General features: G+C 37.2%; 1 protein-coding gene across 2 annotated transcripts in view; it reads right to left on the bottom strand.

The window, feature by feature from the left end:
- PNLIPRP3 (pancreatic lipase related protein 3) overlaps positions 1-13,072 on the bottom strand; it is a 57,841-nt gene extending 44,769 nt beyond the window's left edge. For both annotated transcript variants that reach the window (XR_014827001.1, XM_021073715.2), the window contains exons 1-2: positions 12,994-13,072; positions 2,797-2,951 (exon numbers count right to left, since the gene is read on the bottom strand). Coding sequence is in view for 1 of the 2 variants with exons in the window: in XM_021073715.2 (XP_020929374.2) it covers positions 2,797-2,951; positions 12,994-13,042 (204 nt within the window). In the remaining variant the exon portion in view is untranslated. The remainder of the gene's footprint in view (positions 1-2,796; positions 2,952-12,993) is intronic.
- Positions 13,073-16,733: the final 3,661 nt, after the last annotated feature.

The following is a 16,733-nucleotide window of genomic DNA, read 5'->3' as shown; positions in this document are numbered from 1 at the left end:
CAACCTAGCTGTTATTAAAAACTCTGTAACAGCAAACCCTCAGGCTTCTATCCACTGCAAAATTCAAGTACAGATCCGGTTTGTCACATGTGATTCTTTCTAAATGGAAGGGAGGAGAAGATGTGGGAAACATTGCTTTTATGGCCTCTTTTATTAGAAAGTATGCAGTTTCTTATGTTCTCTGCAGTGCCCTTAGGGCTCAGTCTCGTTGCCTATAAACTAGTCTTTGTCACCTTCTGTTTTAGTGCCTGTGCTCTAAAAAGTTCAAGTGCAAGGTCTCTATCTAGAAAGATAAAGGATCGATGGGTCCTGTGATGACTGAGGGTCGAGACCAGGGGATACAGTTAGCCCTGAATAGAAAAACACACCCCGAAAGTCCTAAATGGACAAAAGTACCCCCCAAAATTGTGGTAAAATATGCATTACCATTTTAACCACTTTAAATGTAAAATTACTTGCATTGTCATTCACATTGTGCAATCACCATCCTCCCCCTAAAGAACTTTTTTCATCTCAGACTAAAACTCTGTACCCATTAAACCAAAGCTTCCTGTCACCCCTCCCCCAGCCCCTGGTAACTATTACTCTACTTTCTGTCTCTATGAATTTGACTATTTTTGGTTCCTTACATAACTGGAATCATATAATATTTGTCCTTTTGCATCTGTCTGGCTTACTCAATTTAGTAAAATGTTTGCAAGCTTCATCCATGTTGTAGCATCTATCAGAACTTCAGCTCCTTTTGAGATGGTCTCCTTTTGAAACTGAGTAATATTCTTCTCATTGCTTTTTGATAGTTATAAAGATCAAACTTTTGAGGACACTTTCTTTATAAGTTTCTCTTTACCCAAAATAAGGTCTTATTTTTTCTTCTTTGCTCTAGCTAGAGCTGTCATCTACAGAACAGATGGCATGTTTCAGTAAAGAGCTATGTGGACATATGGATGTGTGTGTCTATAGGTTGATAGCTACAAGTCACGTTATGTTTTCAAGGTGTGAGGTCATAGTAGAAGGCTATCTTGAAGTTCCTGTTGTGGTTCAGAGGAAATGAAGCTGACTAGCATCCATGAGGATGCAGGTTCGATCCCTGGCCTTGCTCAGTGGGTTAAGGATCTGGTGTTGCCATGAGCTGTGGTATAGGTCGCAGACATGTCTTGGATCCCGAGTTGCTGTGGCTGTGGTGTAGGCCAACAGTTACAGCTCTGATTCGACCCCTAGCCTGAGAACCTCCATATGGCCCTAAAAAGACAAAAAGAAAAAAGAAAGAGAAGGCTTTCTTGGCTGGTGAGACCTGCCCTGTGTGTGATAGGTCTCATGGAAAGCAAGCCTGAAGGTTATAGATACAGGTAAACTGGAGTTGATCTTGCACTGGGGAGCGATCCTTCTTTGGCCTCTTTTCCCACCTGCTTCCTAAATAAAGATGCTCCACTGGGTCTAGTATCATATTTTGTTCTTTCCCCTGAGATTTCATGCACTCCAAGTTTCAATTCTCACCTCTGGGTAAAAGACTTTGGAATACGTTTCTCCAGTTCTAGATGGCCCACTAAGCTGTAAGGCTAAATCTCCAATAGCCGAACAAATCTTGCTCATCTAAAATTTACCTTTCTCTTTCATCCTAAAGCTTTCACACAAGAGGATCATCATTCTTCCTATCATGTATAGGACTCTCAAGACTGCTAATGATGTTTAGCATGCCAATTTTCTATTATCTTAATCTCCTTACTCTCTGGTTCAGGCTAGTTGCCATGTCTGATCCAAACGGCATTAGAGCTTCCAATTCAGCTCTGTCAAAGAGAACTTTCCGTGATGATGGAAATATCCTATATTTGCACTGTCCAATACAGTAGCCACTAGCCACATGTGGCTATTGAGCACTTGAAATGTAGTTGGTGCAGCTGAGGAACCAAATTTAAATTTTATTTCATTTCATTAGCCACATGTAGCTAGTGACTATCATGCTGGACAGCACAGAACTAAATGGTCTGGCAGTCCCCTCCAGGCAAGAAGGTACGCTGCAGCCAGAGTCAGTGTCCTAAAGTCTCTTAAAAACTCTCAATGGGTCCTCATGGCTCCCACATCATGCCCGAACTCCCCAGGAATGAGTTACATCAATCGTCTCTAAACTATATTTCTAATTAACTACATTCGAGAACTTCCCCATGCCCCCAGCCTAACCCAACACGTATTCAGTTAATACACACACGCCATAGTCTCTCTCCTTTGTGCATTTGTTCACACCATTTCCTTTGTCATTTCCCTGTCTGTCTCTGCTTTCGAAAACTCTGCCCACCCTTCAGGACACACCTCAAATCCTCAACTTCTCCTCAAAGCCTTTCCTGGTTCCCATCCCCATCCCAAGGGGAAAGTAAGCCCTTCCTCACTCTGTTCCCAGAGTCTTTTATTTGTATCTTACATCACAGATCAGAACTTGTGTTGCAATAAAGGAAGTGGTTTACATACTTCATTTCCCCTAATATAATAAATTTAAGACACTGTCTTGTTTATTTAATTTAGTACATAATAGGTACTATGGCTGTTCAGTCATACATGTGGAAGGGTCTTATTTAATATATTATCTGAATGAATTACCAAGTTTACCTTATATGAAACACATATTCAGAGCAATATTTACATTTAAATACTAGGAAAAATATGAGAGCTCATAATACTAAAAAGAAGTATTTTCCTTTAACCCAGTTAATGTCAGAATAGGTTTCTCTAACTGTGTCTTATATATCTATAGCTGCATCTTACATTTTAGAATAATCTATATGCGAAGGTAGCAAGTTACATTACCTGATGGGTTTTGGGGTTACGTCTAGTATAGAGCAGAAAGCGAGTGTTTATCTCCTCGGGAGACCAGGGTAAACCTGCCAACTGTCTTGACAAAGTCCCAGTCCATGGTAAACCATCTTTAAAGCACCCCACCCTTTCATAGCAAACCTCTTCTCCTGCAGCAAAAAGAGAGAGTGTCAGTATTATAGGAACCAGGGTTAATTGACATTAGTCTTTAATTTAAACAACTCTGACTCAGGGAGATTCTCCTCAAAAAAATGCTCTCTTCTCCCCTTCCCTTCCCACTCCTTCTCCATAGTATGGCCATAACCATGTAGACTGCAATGCTACAGATGAGAGTATGTGGGCTTTGGAATAATACACTCCTGGCTTTGCATAATTATTTTACCTGTTTTGAGCCTCAATATCCTTCTCTGCAAAATGGAGATGGTACCACTTACCTTACAGCCAAGTTATGGAGGCTAAATGAACTATCACACAGGGAAGCCTTTGTTAATGGCCTGAGACAGAAGATGGGATACTGTGTCTTTCCTGAGCTTCTACATTTTCTTACTAGACTTAATAAAATTCTTGATGAAATGGATCTCTGTGTCTCCAGAGTCTAGCATCATGCTTGGCACCCAGCAGGAGTCCAATATATGTTTCAGAGATTATAAATGAGAGCAAAGTTTCATTTAGTTTTAACCATTTCTTCTTTCTGGAGCTCACTTTGCTCATCTCTAAAATGAGAGGCTTTAAGAAAACCAGGTCTTGGTCATTTCTTTAATTTCGCTGACTCTAGTTTATTCTTTCACTGTAAACTTATATTTTCATTTAATAGCTGAACACAAAAACTAAAATCTGATTCTTTGAAAAGATAAACAAAATTGACAAATCTTTAGTTAGATTCACCAAGAAAGAAAGAGAAGACTCAAATAAAATCAGAAGTGAAAGAGGAAATATCACTGACACTGCAAAAATACAAAGGATCATAAGAAACCATCACGAAAAAGTATAGGCACACAAATTGGACAACCTAGAAGAAATGGGTAAATTCCTAGAAACACACAACCTACAGAGACTGAATCATGATGAAATAGAAAATGTGAACAGAACAATTACTGATTGAGTCAGTAATCAAAAACCTCCCAATAAACAAAAGGACCAGATGACTCCACTGGTGAATTCTACCAAACATTCATAGAGGAATTAAAGAAATCCTTCTCAAACTCTTTCAAAAAGTAACAGAGGCTGGCATTACCCTGATATCAAAACCAGACAAGGATGCCAAAAAGAAAAGAAAATTACAAGCCAATATCCCAAACTAACACATATGTAAAAATCCTCAACAAAATATTAACAAATATAATTCAACAATCCATTAAAAGGATCATACACATGATCAAGTGAAATTTATTCCATTGATGAAAAGATGGTTCCACATCTGCAAATCACTCAATGTGATACACCACATTAACAAAACAAAGAATAAAAAGCATATGATCATTTCAATAGGGGCATTTGTCAAAATTCAATGTCCATTTATGATTAAAAACTCTCAACAAAGTATAGAGGTACAGAGGGAACATACCTTGATGTAATAAACACCATGTATATCAAGCCCACAGCTAACGCCATACTCAACAGTGGAAAGCTTAAATTTTTTCCTCTAAGACCAGGAACAGGACAAGGATGCCCACTCTAACCACTATCACTCAACATATTTGAAGTCCTAGTCAAGACAATTAGGAAAGTAAAATAAATAAAAGGTATCCAAATTGGAAAGGAAGAAGTAAAAGTGTCACTATTTGTAGATGACATCATAGTATATATAAAAAACCCTAAAAAAAAATCCATAAATACCTGTTAGAACTAATCAACAAATTTGGCAGAATTGAAGGATACAAAATCAATATGCAAAAATAAATTATTTATATCAATTAATCAGAAAGAAAAATTAATAAAATAATCACACTGACAACCACATCAAAAAGAAAAGAATTCCTATGAATAAATTTAACCAAAATGGTGAAAGACATGTACACTGAAGACTCAAAGAAATTGAGGAAAGAAATTGAGGAAGACATCGTAAATGAAAAGGTATTCCATGTTCATAGATTGGAAGAATTAATATTGTTAAAATGTCCACACTACCCCAAACAATCTACAGATTCAATGCAACCCCTGTCAAAATTCCAATGGAATTTTTCACAGAACTAGAACAAAAAGTCCAAAAATTTGTATGGAACTCCAAAAGACCTGACATAGTCAAAGCAATCTTGAGAAAGAAGAACAAAGCTGGAGGAAGTCATACTATCTTATTTCAAGTTACGTTAGAAAGCTATAGTAATTAAAACAGTATATTGGTATAAAATCAAACACACAGATCAATGGAACAGAATACAGAGCCCAGAAATAAAGTCAGGCATATATGGTCAATTAATTTATGACAAACAGGCAAAGAATATACAATGTGAAAAGGACAGTCTCTTTAATAAATGATGTTGGGAAAACTAGACAGCTCCATGTGACAGAGAGAAAGTGGATCACTATCTTATACAATACACAAAAATTAACTCAAAGAGATTAAATACTTGAACATAAGACCTAAAACCATAAAACTCCTTGAAGAAGACATAGGCAGTAAGTTCCTTGACACAGGTCTTGGGGATGATTTTTTCGAGTTTGACATCAGACTCAAATGCAAAGGAAGCAAAAATAAACAACTTGGACTACCTCAAAGAAGCTTTTGCACAGTGAAGGACACCACCAACAAAATGAAAAGGCAACTGACTGAATGAGAGAAAACGTTTGAAAATCATATAACTGATCAGACTAATGCCCAAAATAGATAAAGAACACACACAATGCAATAGCAAAAAAAAAATCTAATTAAAAAATTAGCAGAAGATCTGAATAGTCATTTTTCAAAAAAAGATATACAGATGACCAACAGGTATACACAAAGATGCTATACATCATTAATCATCAGGAAATACAAATCAAAACTTCAGTGAAATACCACTTCACACCTATTAGAATGGCAACTATCAAAAAGACAAGAAAAAAACAAGTGTTGGCAAGGATGTAGAGGAAAGGGAAACTTCATGCCTGTTGGTGGGAATGTAAATGAGTAGAGCTGTTATGGAAAACAGTATGGAGGTTCCTCAAAAAATAAAAAATATAACTGTCATAAGATCCAGCAAGTCCACTTCTGGGTATTCATCTGAAGAAAATGAGAACACCAACTTGAGAAGACACATGCACCCCCATATTCATTGCTATATTATTTACAATAGCAAAGAGATGGAAATGACCAAAGGTTTTCCATCAACCGATGAAAAGAAATTGTGGTATATAATGTTTATAAAGTGGAATACTATTTAGCCCTAAAAAGAATGGCATCTTACCATTTGTAACAACATGGATGGACCTCGATTGCATTATGCTAAGTGAAATAAGTCAGAGAAAGATGATATATCAAGGTCACAGATACAAAGAACAAATTGCCAGAGGCCAGGGGTTGTGGGGGTGGGAGAAATGAGTGAATTATTTTATGGGGTTTTTGGTGGTTTTTTTTAGTTTAAATAAATTTAAAAAACCTTTATTTCATGCTGTTTTATGGAGGAATAGTTTGATATATTCAATTATGATTATAATTGATAATTACTCAATTTATTACTAAATCATTCAATGCATTATTATTCTTAAATTCATTATAATTTATTTGACATGATTATTTATTGGTATTGGTTAGAGCTATTCAAATACTTGAATTTGAGGATTTTCTTTTATCACTTACCAAAAATACTAAATAAATACTGATTCTCAAGTCAACTAGATTTTAACTTCACAATTTTAGGAAATTTTGCTTTTCTCCATTCCCTAAGAGTGAGATGCCACAATAAATAGAGGGAGGATAGGAAATTTAAAAATATTTTTAATCAAAGACATGTCTGAACATTAAAAAGATATGCAGATGAGTAATAGTCCCTGCCCACCCAAAAACCCAACCTTTGCCCCAGAGGCAACAACTTTTAAACATCTATGCAGTACCTGTAGTTACCTCCATATCTATATACAATGTACTTATACCACCAAATTTTGGTTTATCGACTTTAGTCACACATGATCTATTAATTTGGTGCAATAATAAATGAGGATTTAATTCACTTATTCCCTGGATCTCCCAGAGCAAGAAGCAGAAACTATACTAGTTATTTTAACTGTGAGAGTTTAATACAATGAATTGCTACTAATTATGTATTGGAGAAGCAGACCCTGTAGTAACTCAGAGGGAGTAACCTCCGGAGCTGCTATCAGCTCCAGGAAAGAAACAGAAAAGGTGGAGTTATTCAAATGTGGGAACTTGGAAACTTGCTGGCTGGGGGAAGCAGTGGAGGATTGGGGTGGGCTACACTCCAGAGCTGGTTTTCAAGTCCCTGGAGAGGGAGTACTAGCTGGCCAGGGCTAACATCTTTGAATGGGTACTATGGACCTAGTCTGGGACAATTAGGAAAGCTGCAAACTGGAAGGAGCTGCTGCTTCTGGATAGTTGTGCTGGAGTAAAGAGCCAATGTTGAGAAAACACAGACAGGAACCAGGAGCAAAAAGGTGCTCTTTGCACCTCCCCTCTCCCAGAGCCTCAGTGTCCCTCTAGTGTCCCTATTGACAGTGCCTTTCTAGGAGTGACTGAAGAGACAACTGTGTGCCATTTCTCAGTACTGGCAAAGCAAGGGTGGCTTGAGGCCGAGGGATAACAGCTCAATAGCCAGCCTGCCTGCTCTCCATTTTTTCTCAACTCCTCCTCCAATACAGTTGATAACACTGCATTCAGCTCATTTATTGGCTTCACTGTAAGCTTAAATAGTCATCTGCTATGTCTTGATCCATAGCTCTTATTTCTTATAACGAATCCCTATCCTTGCAAGAGGAAGTTTGAAGAAACCGCTTCTGCTTCTCTTCTTCCCTTCCATCTTCCAAAGCCTGTCAGCTGCACTTTCACATTCCTACCATTAAGACTGATAACCTTCAGACCTTGCTCTACAATCATAATTAAGTCTTCCATGTTTTGTCTGTACACTGACTCCAAAAAATTGAAAATCAGTATACAGAATTTATATTATTATGACTAGATAAGTATTTTTCTTTCACAGCAGCGAGCATGCTACATTTTCTTCTCTGCACTTCCATTGTTCATACACTCCTTCTGTTCAAATGAGAACATTTAAATGAATTCTCTTTTCTTGTACCTGAGGAGCTCCAGAGCAGTATCATTTTAGCAGGTTCCATATTCAGATCATGCCTTTTGTGTGCCATTTTTGTTTTTCTGGATTCTCTGGTTGCCTTTGTTTCTTCTTATTGGAAGTCTGAGCATGGGCTTCTTCAGTATATCCCTCATTCAGTGTGATTTCTCAATCAATACTTCTCTTGCTTGGAATCTATTCTGGTTTTCCTCTTGAAGCACACATGCATCCAGTTTCAATTTTGAACCAATGATTTCATACTGGGTCATGGCTTTCTAATGCAATCATCAATTTTTCCTAGAATTCTCAGCTGCCTTAATTTTGGGAATTTCATAGTTTCCCCTCAATCTAAGTTCTCAACTACATTACTCAGTCTATGGAAGAGAGTTTGGACTATAAAATGAATATTAGTATAAATATTTGCATTTTTTCTATGTTTGTAACCTACCAGGGGTATTGGTCATCATGCCCGTTTCCCACAAGGCAATATCCACAGAAAGGGTATAAAGTTAGAAGAAATTATATGTGATTAAGAAAAGACTGATCAACATCATAAGATATTAAAGCCACTCAGGCAAAACTAGAAAGATGAACAGTTCTCTAAAAATAACATATTTCATGTAAAATTAATAAGGTGAAATTGAGTCAGTAATGTAAATGGGCCATATAACAAAGGATATAGTTCTAAAATTATAGAATTAAAGATATTATGTAGCCATTTAAGTGTTTATGGAAAATTATAATGAAACTTTTAATGAAAGTGAGGATGATACAGTGTTGGTGGGAAAAGACAGATTACAGAACTACATAGAATACAGTTTCATTTAAAATGTGTGAGGAAAAAATAAAATTCAGAGGAAGTACACTGAAATATTAACAATGATGTTAGCACAATTTTTTTCTTCATTATATTATTTATGGCCTCACATTTTCAATAATGAATACAAATTACCTTTATAATATGAAAAAAAGTCACAAAAGATGAGAGTACTTCTTCACCAAATTATATCATTCGGTTTCTTTGTCTTATTAATAATAATTAAAATAGTAAAGACAGATTGAGCCCTCTGTCATATTTGTGAATAAATGAAGACTTAGAAAAAGTGACCATCTTGCTCAGTGTTTCATTGCTGTTAAGCAGCAGGAAAAAAAAACGAACCACAATGCAGACCATTCTATCACTAAGTAGAGGTGGGAGGTACATTATTAATTAGTTTTTGATAGGTTGTACTGTGGTAACAAATAGTCTCCAAATCTTATTGGCTTACAAAAATTAAGGTTTCTTTCTTGTTCATCTTATATTTTAGCTGCAATGGTTTTCCGTTGGATGTGGCTCTGCTTTACCAGTCTTCTCATTCCCGGATCTAAGCTAAAGGAGCAGACCCTTTAGCAGGAGCTAAAGAACATGTTGCTCTTGAAGCCAAGGACGTAACAGCTGAACCAGGCAGTGACTCTTCAAGCAGGCTTCAGATTTGGCACTACTCACTGCCATTGTCCCACATCACGCGGACGAAGACGGGGCTGTGGACTCCTCTTGGGGTGGGTGTAGAGGGGAAATAATGGGGAACGATGATACAATTTACTGCGGAAGACTATGCACATTTACATTTTAACGTGCACCACATTTTGTCCTCTCAGTTTGCATTTCTTTAACTACCTGTACATTTAAATATCTTTTTGTGTATTTCTGGCCATTTATACATCTTCAAATGGGTGAGACTTTCCTGACCTATGCACATTTTTCTAAAGTGTTTTCTTTTTTTTTTTGTCTTTCTGTCCTTTTAGGGCCACACCCGTGGCACATGGAGGTTCCCAGGCTAGGGGTCGAATTGGAGCTGTAGCTGCTGGCCTACACCACAGCCACAGCAATGCCAGATCCCAGCTGCATCTGAAGCCTACACCACAGCTCATGGCAACGCCGGATCCTTCACCCACTGAGCGAGGCCAGGGATCGAACCCACAACCTCATGGTTCCTAGTCGGATTCGTTTCTGCTGCTCCACGACGGGAACTCCTTTTCTTAATTATTTACAAAAACTCTTTGAACGGTAAAAAGATTTGCCCCCTTTCGGTCAGATAGTTTAAAAAGACATTTTAACTGATTGTTTGCATTTTTGTTTTATAGATTTTACTTTGTGTCATATAGAAGTTTTGCATTTTATTCAACAACATAATCAATCTTTCCCTTTGCAGTTTTTTTCTTGTTTAGAAAAATCGTCCTCACTCCAAGATCATTAACAATTTCACTCTGTTTTCTTTTCATACTTTCATTGTTTCGCTCTTTTACTTTTAAATGTTCATATGTCTGGGATTTATTTTGGTGTAAAAAGTAATGTTTTTCACCTAGAATATCAGTTCTTGTAGGATGAATATATACCAAGTGTACATCATTTTAATGTCTTTCACACCTATGTTTATTTTCCTTTGTTTATTTAAAACTGCTGTCATGGTTTTCTATTTTTTTAGTTTTAGGAAGCAACTGCCACATAGATGTTATCAATTATATTGTTTTCTTCCTGTTTTTCTAATGCACTAGTCTCTCCTTTATTTTTATTAATTAAATTCTTTCTTGAACCTTACTTGTTCTTTTTGTAGTTTCTTCAGTTCTTGAGTCATATCTTGCTATATTCTACAATTTAAATGTTTTATTTCCTCTCTGATCTAAAGATTCTTTAAAGGAGCATTTGAAATACAGCACATTACATGAAGCTAGTTTTAATTGGTTAAGAAATCATATAAATTGGTATATTAGTTCAAGCAGGTATATGTGAGCAAGTATATGTGGGTAGATGGACAGATGTGGTGCTGGGAATTTGTGGAAGATCTCTTTTGTCTCTATTTTCTTATTGAAATAGGAAATAAAGTCATCAGCCAAGAGTGTTAATGAGCAAGGAGACATTGGAGGTTTGAGTAGAGGGGAGAAGAATGAAAAAACTCAGGAGCCTGGGAAAATGAAAGGACTAGGGCAGTAGAGTATGACGGCTTGGCAGATTTACGGTCCCCTTTAGTTTAATAACTATGAATTTCCAGTGAGATAGTCAGCGTGTGTGTGTTTTTCTCCAGGTGCATTCAGCTGCACAGGTGCAGGCACACGAAGTTGCAAAATGTTGGACCTAACCAGGGTCATGGTTAAGCTAAGCAAATCAAGAGCAGCAGAGAAGTCCAATGTGCTTGCTAAGGAGTGATTATGATTGACCATGGCATTTAAACTTGCTCTGGAGGAGACTGAAGAGAGGGTTACCTGCCAAATTAATTTTAAAAATATATAGCTATGTGAAATGTAGGTATTTTTATATATAAATGTAGGCATTTTATAGTGTATATATTTCTACTACGCACATATTTCTATTACACAGCTGACAAAATTAAAAAATTAAATCTATATCACATTTGTATTATTACCTATATTGCCTCTATTAAAATTTGTAAGAGCCTATTTACATTCAGTCCTCTGATACTTGTCATTTTACACTTTGTGCTTAATCAGCTTCTAAGCAGAAGTCACTTCCTTTTGAAAAGCAAGTATTTCTGATGGGCTCTAGGGAACTTACCAATCACAACTATGTCACCAGAGCTTAACACAGTGCCTGGCACATAGCAGGTGATTGTATTTGTTGATTTAAAACTGTATTAGCATTCTTGTTCAGTGAGGATTTTGAGGGGTGGGCTGTGAGTAGAGATAGCAAAAAGTGCAGTGCACTCTAGTGCCGAAGGAGGAGACACCACTGATGAGAGATGTGACAGTCCAAGAAAATGGACCAAGGCAGATTTCACTCACGTCTTAATTTTGTTCTGGAACTAATTAATCTGTTTTCAGTATTCAACTGGGACTCTTAGGGGGCAGGAAAATAATGGAAAACAGAGCACAGTTCCTGGCATATACTAAAATGAATAATAGCTCCATCTCCTTTACTTTTTATCCCATAGAGGATAGCTAGAGGCAGGAACCAAAACACACTGAAATCCCTTGATTCTATTTTGGCTAAAACACCAATTAACTTTTATTGTGCTTACAGGTACAATGTTGAACTTGTATGGTAAGAACAGAAGAAACCAATAACTACTACATAGGAAATGTATATGGAGTTCACAGTATAAAGTGTATAAATCACTGAGTTGAATTAACATGTAAGAAATGCCCACAGACCATATCCCTTCAAAAAATCAGGACCCAAATGGAAAAAAAAAGTCAAATCGGTATTGAGGGTCCAATCAGCATTGATCGTTCGTTCAATGAAACATTTATTGAATATCTACTGTGAATCAGTTATTGAAAATGGAAATATGGGGAATTCCTGTTGGGTCTCAGTGGGTTACAAACCCAACTAGTATCCATGAGGATGCAGGTTGGATCCCTGGCTTCGCTCAGTGGGTTAAGGATCCAGCATTGCCGTGACCTGAGGTGTAGGTCACAGACACTGCTCCGATCTGGCATTGATGTGGCGTATGGAAGTTCTCAAGTTAGGGGTCAAAATGGAGCTGCAGCTGTGGGCCTACACCACAGCCACAGCCACACCAGATTCGAGGAGCGCCTGTGACCTACACCAGATCTTTACCCCACTGGGCGAGGCCAGGGATCAAACCCACATCTTCATGGACACTAGTAGGATTCTTACACCGTTGAGCCACAACAGGAACTCCCATGTATGTTTTTTACTTACTGCTACAAACTCATCTTAGAAATGAAGAAACTGAGACTTTTATTGATAGGTTACTTGACCAAGGTCATAGTAAGGCTAGTAATTGATAGAGCTGGAGGCCCAGTACAAGACTGTTCAGCAACTTTCATATTTTTGAAAACAGATGCTCATCAGATTCATTCAATATTATGAAATCGATGTATTTTCCTTAGATAATTTTATGACAAATAAAATATAAACAGAACCAATATTTCAAAGTCCATTTTAATTACATTTTAGATGTGAATGTTCACTTTATTTTTTAATGAACTTATTATAAATAATAAGTCTTACCTGTTGATGTTCCAGCAAGTAAGAGTGCAGCAATCCATATTCCAAACATCTAGGTTGACATGAAAAAAATCACATAAAATATTCTTGAAAATTTTTCACTGACAAAGTCACCTCACTCTGAAATATTAAGCGGTTCTCTCCAAAATGACATCAATCAGTATTTACATTCTAGGTCCTGAAGAGCATGGGCTCACACTGCCTTTAATTCTTCTGCCCTGCAAAGAAAATGTGCCAGAGTCTAGACTCCTAGCTTCACATTAAGAGATGTAATTAGCAGGGTGTGCCTTGCATTAGGTGCTGGGTAATTAAACCTCTGAGGTTTTGCTGTTTTCATTATTAGCAATATTTTGGTTAGGTATAAACTGAGTCACTCCTGAAAGTTATTGTAATGCTCTGGGATGCTAGTTAGCAAACATTTAAAAAGCAAAATTTTTCCAAACCAATATAGACACTCTGTACATTTTTCCCTAACACATTTCTGAGTGCAAACATCCACTTAATACAAACAAGTTCTGCTAGAATATGCTATGAGTTAAATAACGAATGTGGCTAATCTGCCTGTCTCACTTGTGTGGCAGTGTAGCACAGCTGCTGCATGGTGACTGGAGCCTGATCTCCCGGATTGAAATTCTGGTTCTGCCATTTACTAGCAGTGATTGGGTTAAAAAGTTCACTGTCTTTCCTTGCCTGTAATATGAGGATAATCACAGTTCCTAACTCATAGGATCATTTCAGTGATTACTCATTATAATAATAGCACCTAGTATATAGTAAGTACTATATTGTGCTAATTTTATTGTTGTCATTTTTCAAGTATGTTAATGGTTACAAGAGCAAATTTATGTTCACATGTAGCTAAATATATCCTTACATCAGTGTACACAGTCTTCATAATACACTTTAATATGATGCAAATTTGCTTTTTTGGCTACTCCATTAATTTAAAGTGACAAGCAATTCAATTTACAGACATCCTTAGTTCCTCAATTTTTACATGTTTCTAGAAGATGGCTGAGGTATTTTTGGCTTTTCTTAATTTTTTTACTCTCATCATAATATCATTAAAATTTTAAATTATCTATGAGGCATTCAGCCTTTTCTTTTTTATTTTTTTTTGGTCTTTTTAGGGCCGAACAGGCAGCATATGGAGGTTCCCAGGCTAGGGGTCAAATTGGAGCTGTAGCCACTGGCCTGCACCACGGCCACAGCAACACGGGATCTGAGCCGCATCTGTGACCTACACTACAGCTCACAGCAATGCCATATCCTTAACCCACTGAGTGAGGTCAGGGATCGAACATGCATCCTCATGGATGCTAGTCAGATTCTTTTCCGCTGAGCCATCATGGGAACTCCCATTCACCCTTTTCTTATAAACCTGTTATACTATGCAAGAATCAGACAAAGGAGAGATTATAAACAAGGGTTCATGTGAACAAGATTATGAACAAGTCTCAGGTGCTTTTTTGGTTGAAATATTTCCTGGAACTCAGAGTAGCCAGTCCATCCTGGCATGCAGTCATGTAGTGATTAGAGAAGAGACCACTTAGCAGCACCAAGTTCAAAGCCTGGCACTCTGTCCAGTAACTACACCACAGAAAAGGCGTGCTCTAAAGCCTTCACCAGTTACAACTAGTCCTTTTTCCCAAGTGGTATTTCAAGAATCAGTGTTTTCAGCCACACACATAACATAATCAGCAGCAGCACCCCTCATAGGACTGCATCTTATTCATGTCTACATCCCAAGGGACAAGCACAATGCCTGGAACTTAGTAGGTGCTTAATAAGCATGTTTAAGTGAAAAAAATGCAAAGATCTACAATGATAACATAGAAATTTTAAAAAAATATTCTCTCTTCCATGTTTTCACAGTACTTTTCAACAAATCTACTATAGCATCTAGCATATCATAGAATTGTTAGGTAATTACCTATTAGTCTCCTTGTACAAACTGAACTGTTCTGGGACAAGGACTGTTTTTTGTTCGTCTCTGGGCCCCCAGCATCAAGCAACAGGTGTATCAGAGTAGACATATGGTCAATATTTGTAGACAGAAAAAAACAGCATAAGATTTCATTGATCTCATATCTTTCAAGGAAATTCTTCTTCTAGAGAGATTATCATTCTGAGAGTTGAAGGCTCATTATACTTTCACAATTATGTTTAATGAGAACAGATACTGGTGAATCTATAGACATTTACTGAAATCATGGCAGTTCTGCCTGAAAAACGTCAAATAGAGGAGTTAACAATAGCTTTTAAACGTTCATCACAAAATCAAAGCTGTGCTTATATATGACAGCACACCAAAAATGAGGAGAAACAGCAAATCAGTTGAGTTCTTGATAGAAAATAATTAATTTTGTCTCTGACATGATTAATTATTTTGAGAATTCAGTTAAGCAGAGAACCTTTCAAGATGTCATGATGAATATTTCAACATTAATGTCAGAACCCTGAATAAAACGGTTATAATTTTAAAATAACTTTTTAGGCTCTTTCTTAATGCACAGCTCTTTAAATTATCCAATATTTCAAGGAGGCTGGCGTCATAGCCATGTTGGAGAAGCAAAGAAAGAGTGAAATACAAAGACAAGTGCCTGCGTGATCTGAGCACTCATACATTCATTCACTAAGATTTGAGTGGCTACCATGCCCCAGGTAGTATTCTGGTTTATAGAGACACACCAATGAACAAAACAGACAACCAAGACCCTACCCTCTTGGATATTACAGTGGGGGAGAAAGCCAATAAACACAGTAAAACAACTATAGAATATGTGAAAAGGTGGCATAAGTACTACGGAAAAAAAATAAAGCAGACTGAAGGAGATTGGAGAATTTAGGATTTGACTAGAAAAAATGTTGCTATTGTGATCCAAGGAGGCCTCATTGAAAAGGCAGCACTTGAACAAAGACCCAAAGGAAGTGAGAGAGGTAACTGAGTGATTCTCCAGGCAAAGGGACAGGTCAGCCAGGGTGTTGAGGCAGGGGTGCACCTCATACCTTTGAGGAAGAGCAAAAAGGCCAGTGTGGGGGTAGCAGAGGGAGAGAGAGTGAGATGAATAGAGGGTGAGGCCAGAGTGGGTTAGGCCTTGCTGGACATAGTAACAATTTCAGCTTTTCCATTCAAAGAAAAGAAAGCCATTGGAGGTTTCTGAGCAGAGAAGGGATCTGGTTTGATTTTGGTTGTAACAGGATCATTCTGGCTGCTCTTTTGTCAAAATACTGTAGAGGAGGGAGGGCAGAAGCAAGAAGGTCAGTTAGGAGGCTACTGCAGTGATCCAGGTGAAGATAATAGTGGTTTGGCTCAAGAAAGGAGCAATGGAGGTGGTGAGAAGAGGACTGGCTTGGGATATAGTTTGAAGGTAGAGCCAACAGGGTTTCCTTTGTTATTATTTCTATTTTTGATTTAGTGCTTGAAGGATGTGAGGACATTGGAGCATCCTCAGTGGACCTTGCAGAGGCAGAAACATTTACTCGCCTTTTTCCTGTTTTATTCTTCAATAATGGATCTTCTCTCATGAGTATTGTCAGAATATTTCTTACAAGGTCTTATAGGACAAAAACATTTTCATGAATTTGTTTCCCCTGATTGGTTTAAGGATGTAATTTTTCTGCAAATTTTTGAAAATGTGTTTTTAAAACAGATTATGCTTCTAAAGTCAATTTTTTTTAGTAAGGCTTTATTTTATGCACATTTTGTAGTAATACACCACTCGAATGCAGACATAAAAAAA

Source organism: Sus scrofa, chromosome 14 (assembly GCF_054392235.1).
Source record: "Sus scrofa isolate SSC_HxYL_T2T_F1_AM1 chromosome 14, Sscrofa_HxYL_maternal_Yorkshire_Landrace_v2.0, whole genome shotgun sequence".
Classification (NCBI taxonomy): domain Eukaryota; kingdom Metazoa; phylum Chordata; class Mammalia; order Artiodactyla; family Suidae; genus Sus; species Sus scrofa.
This window is presented reverse-complemented; position numbering and strand designations above follow the sequence as displayed.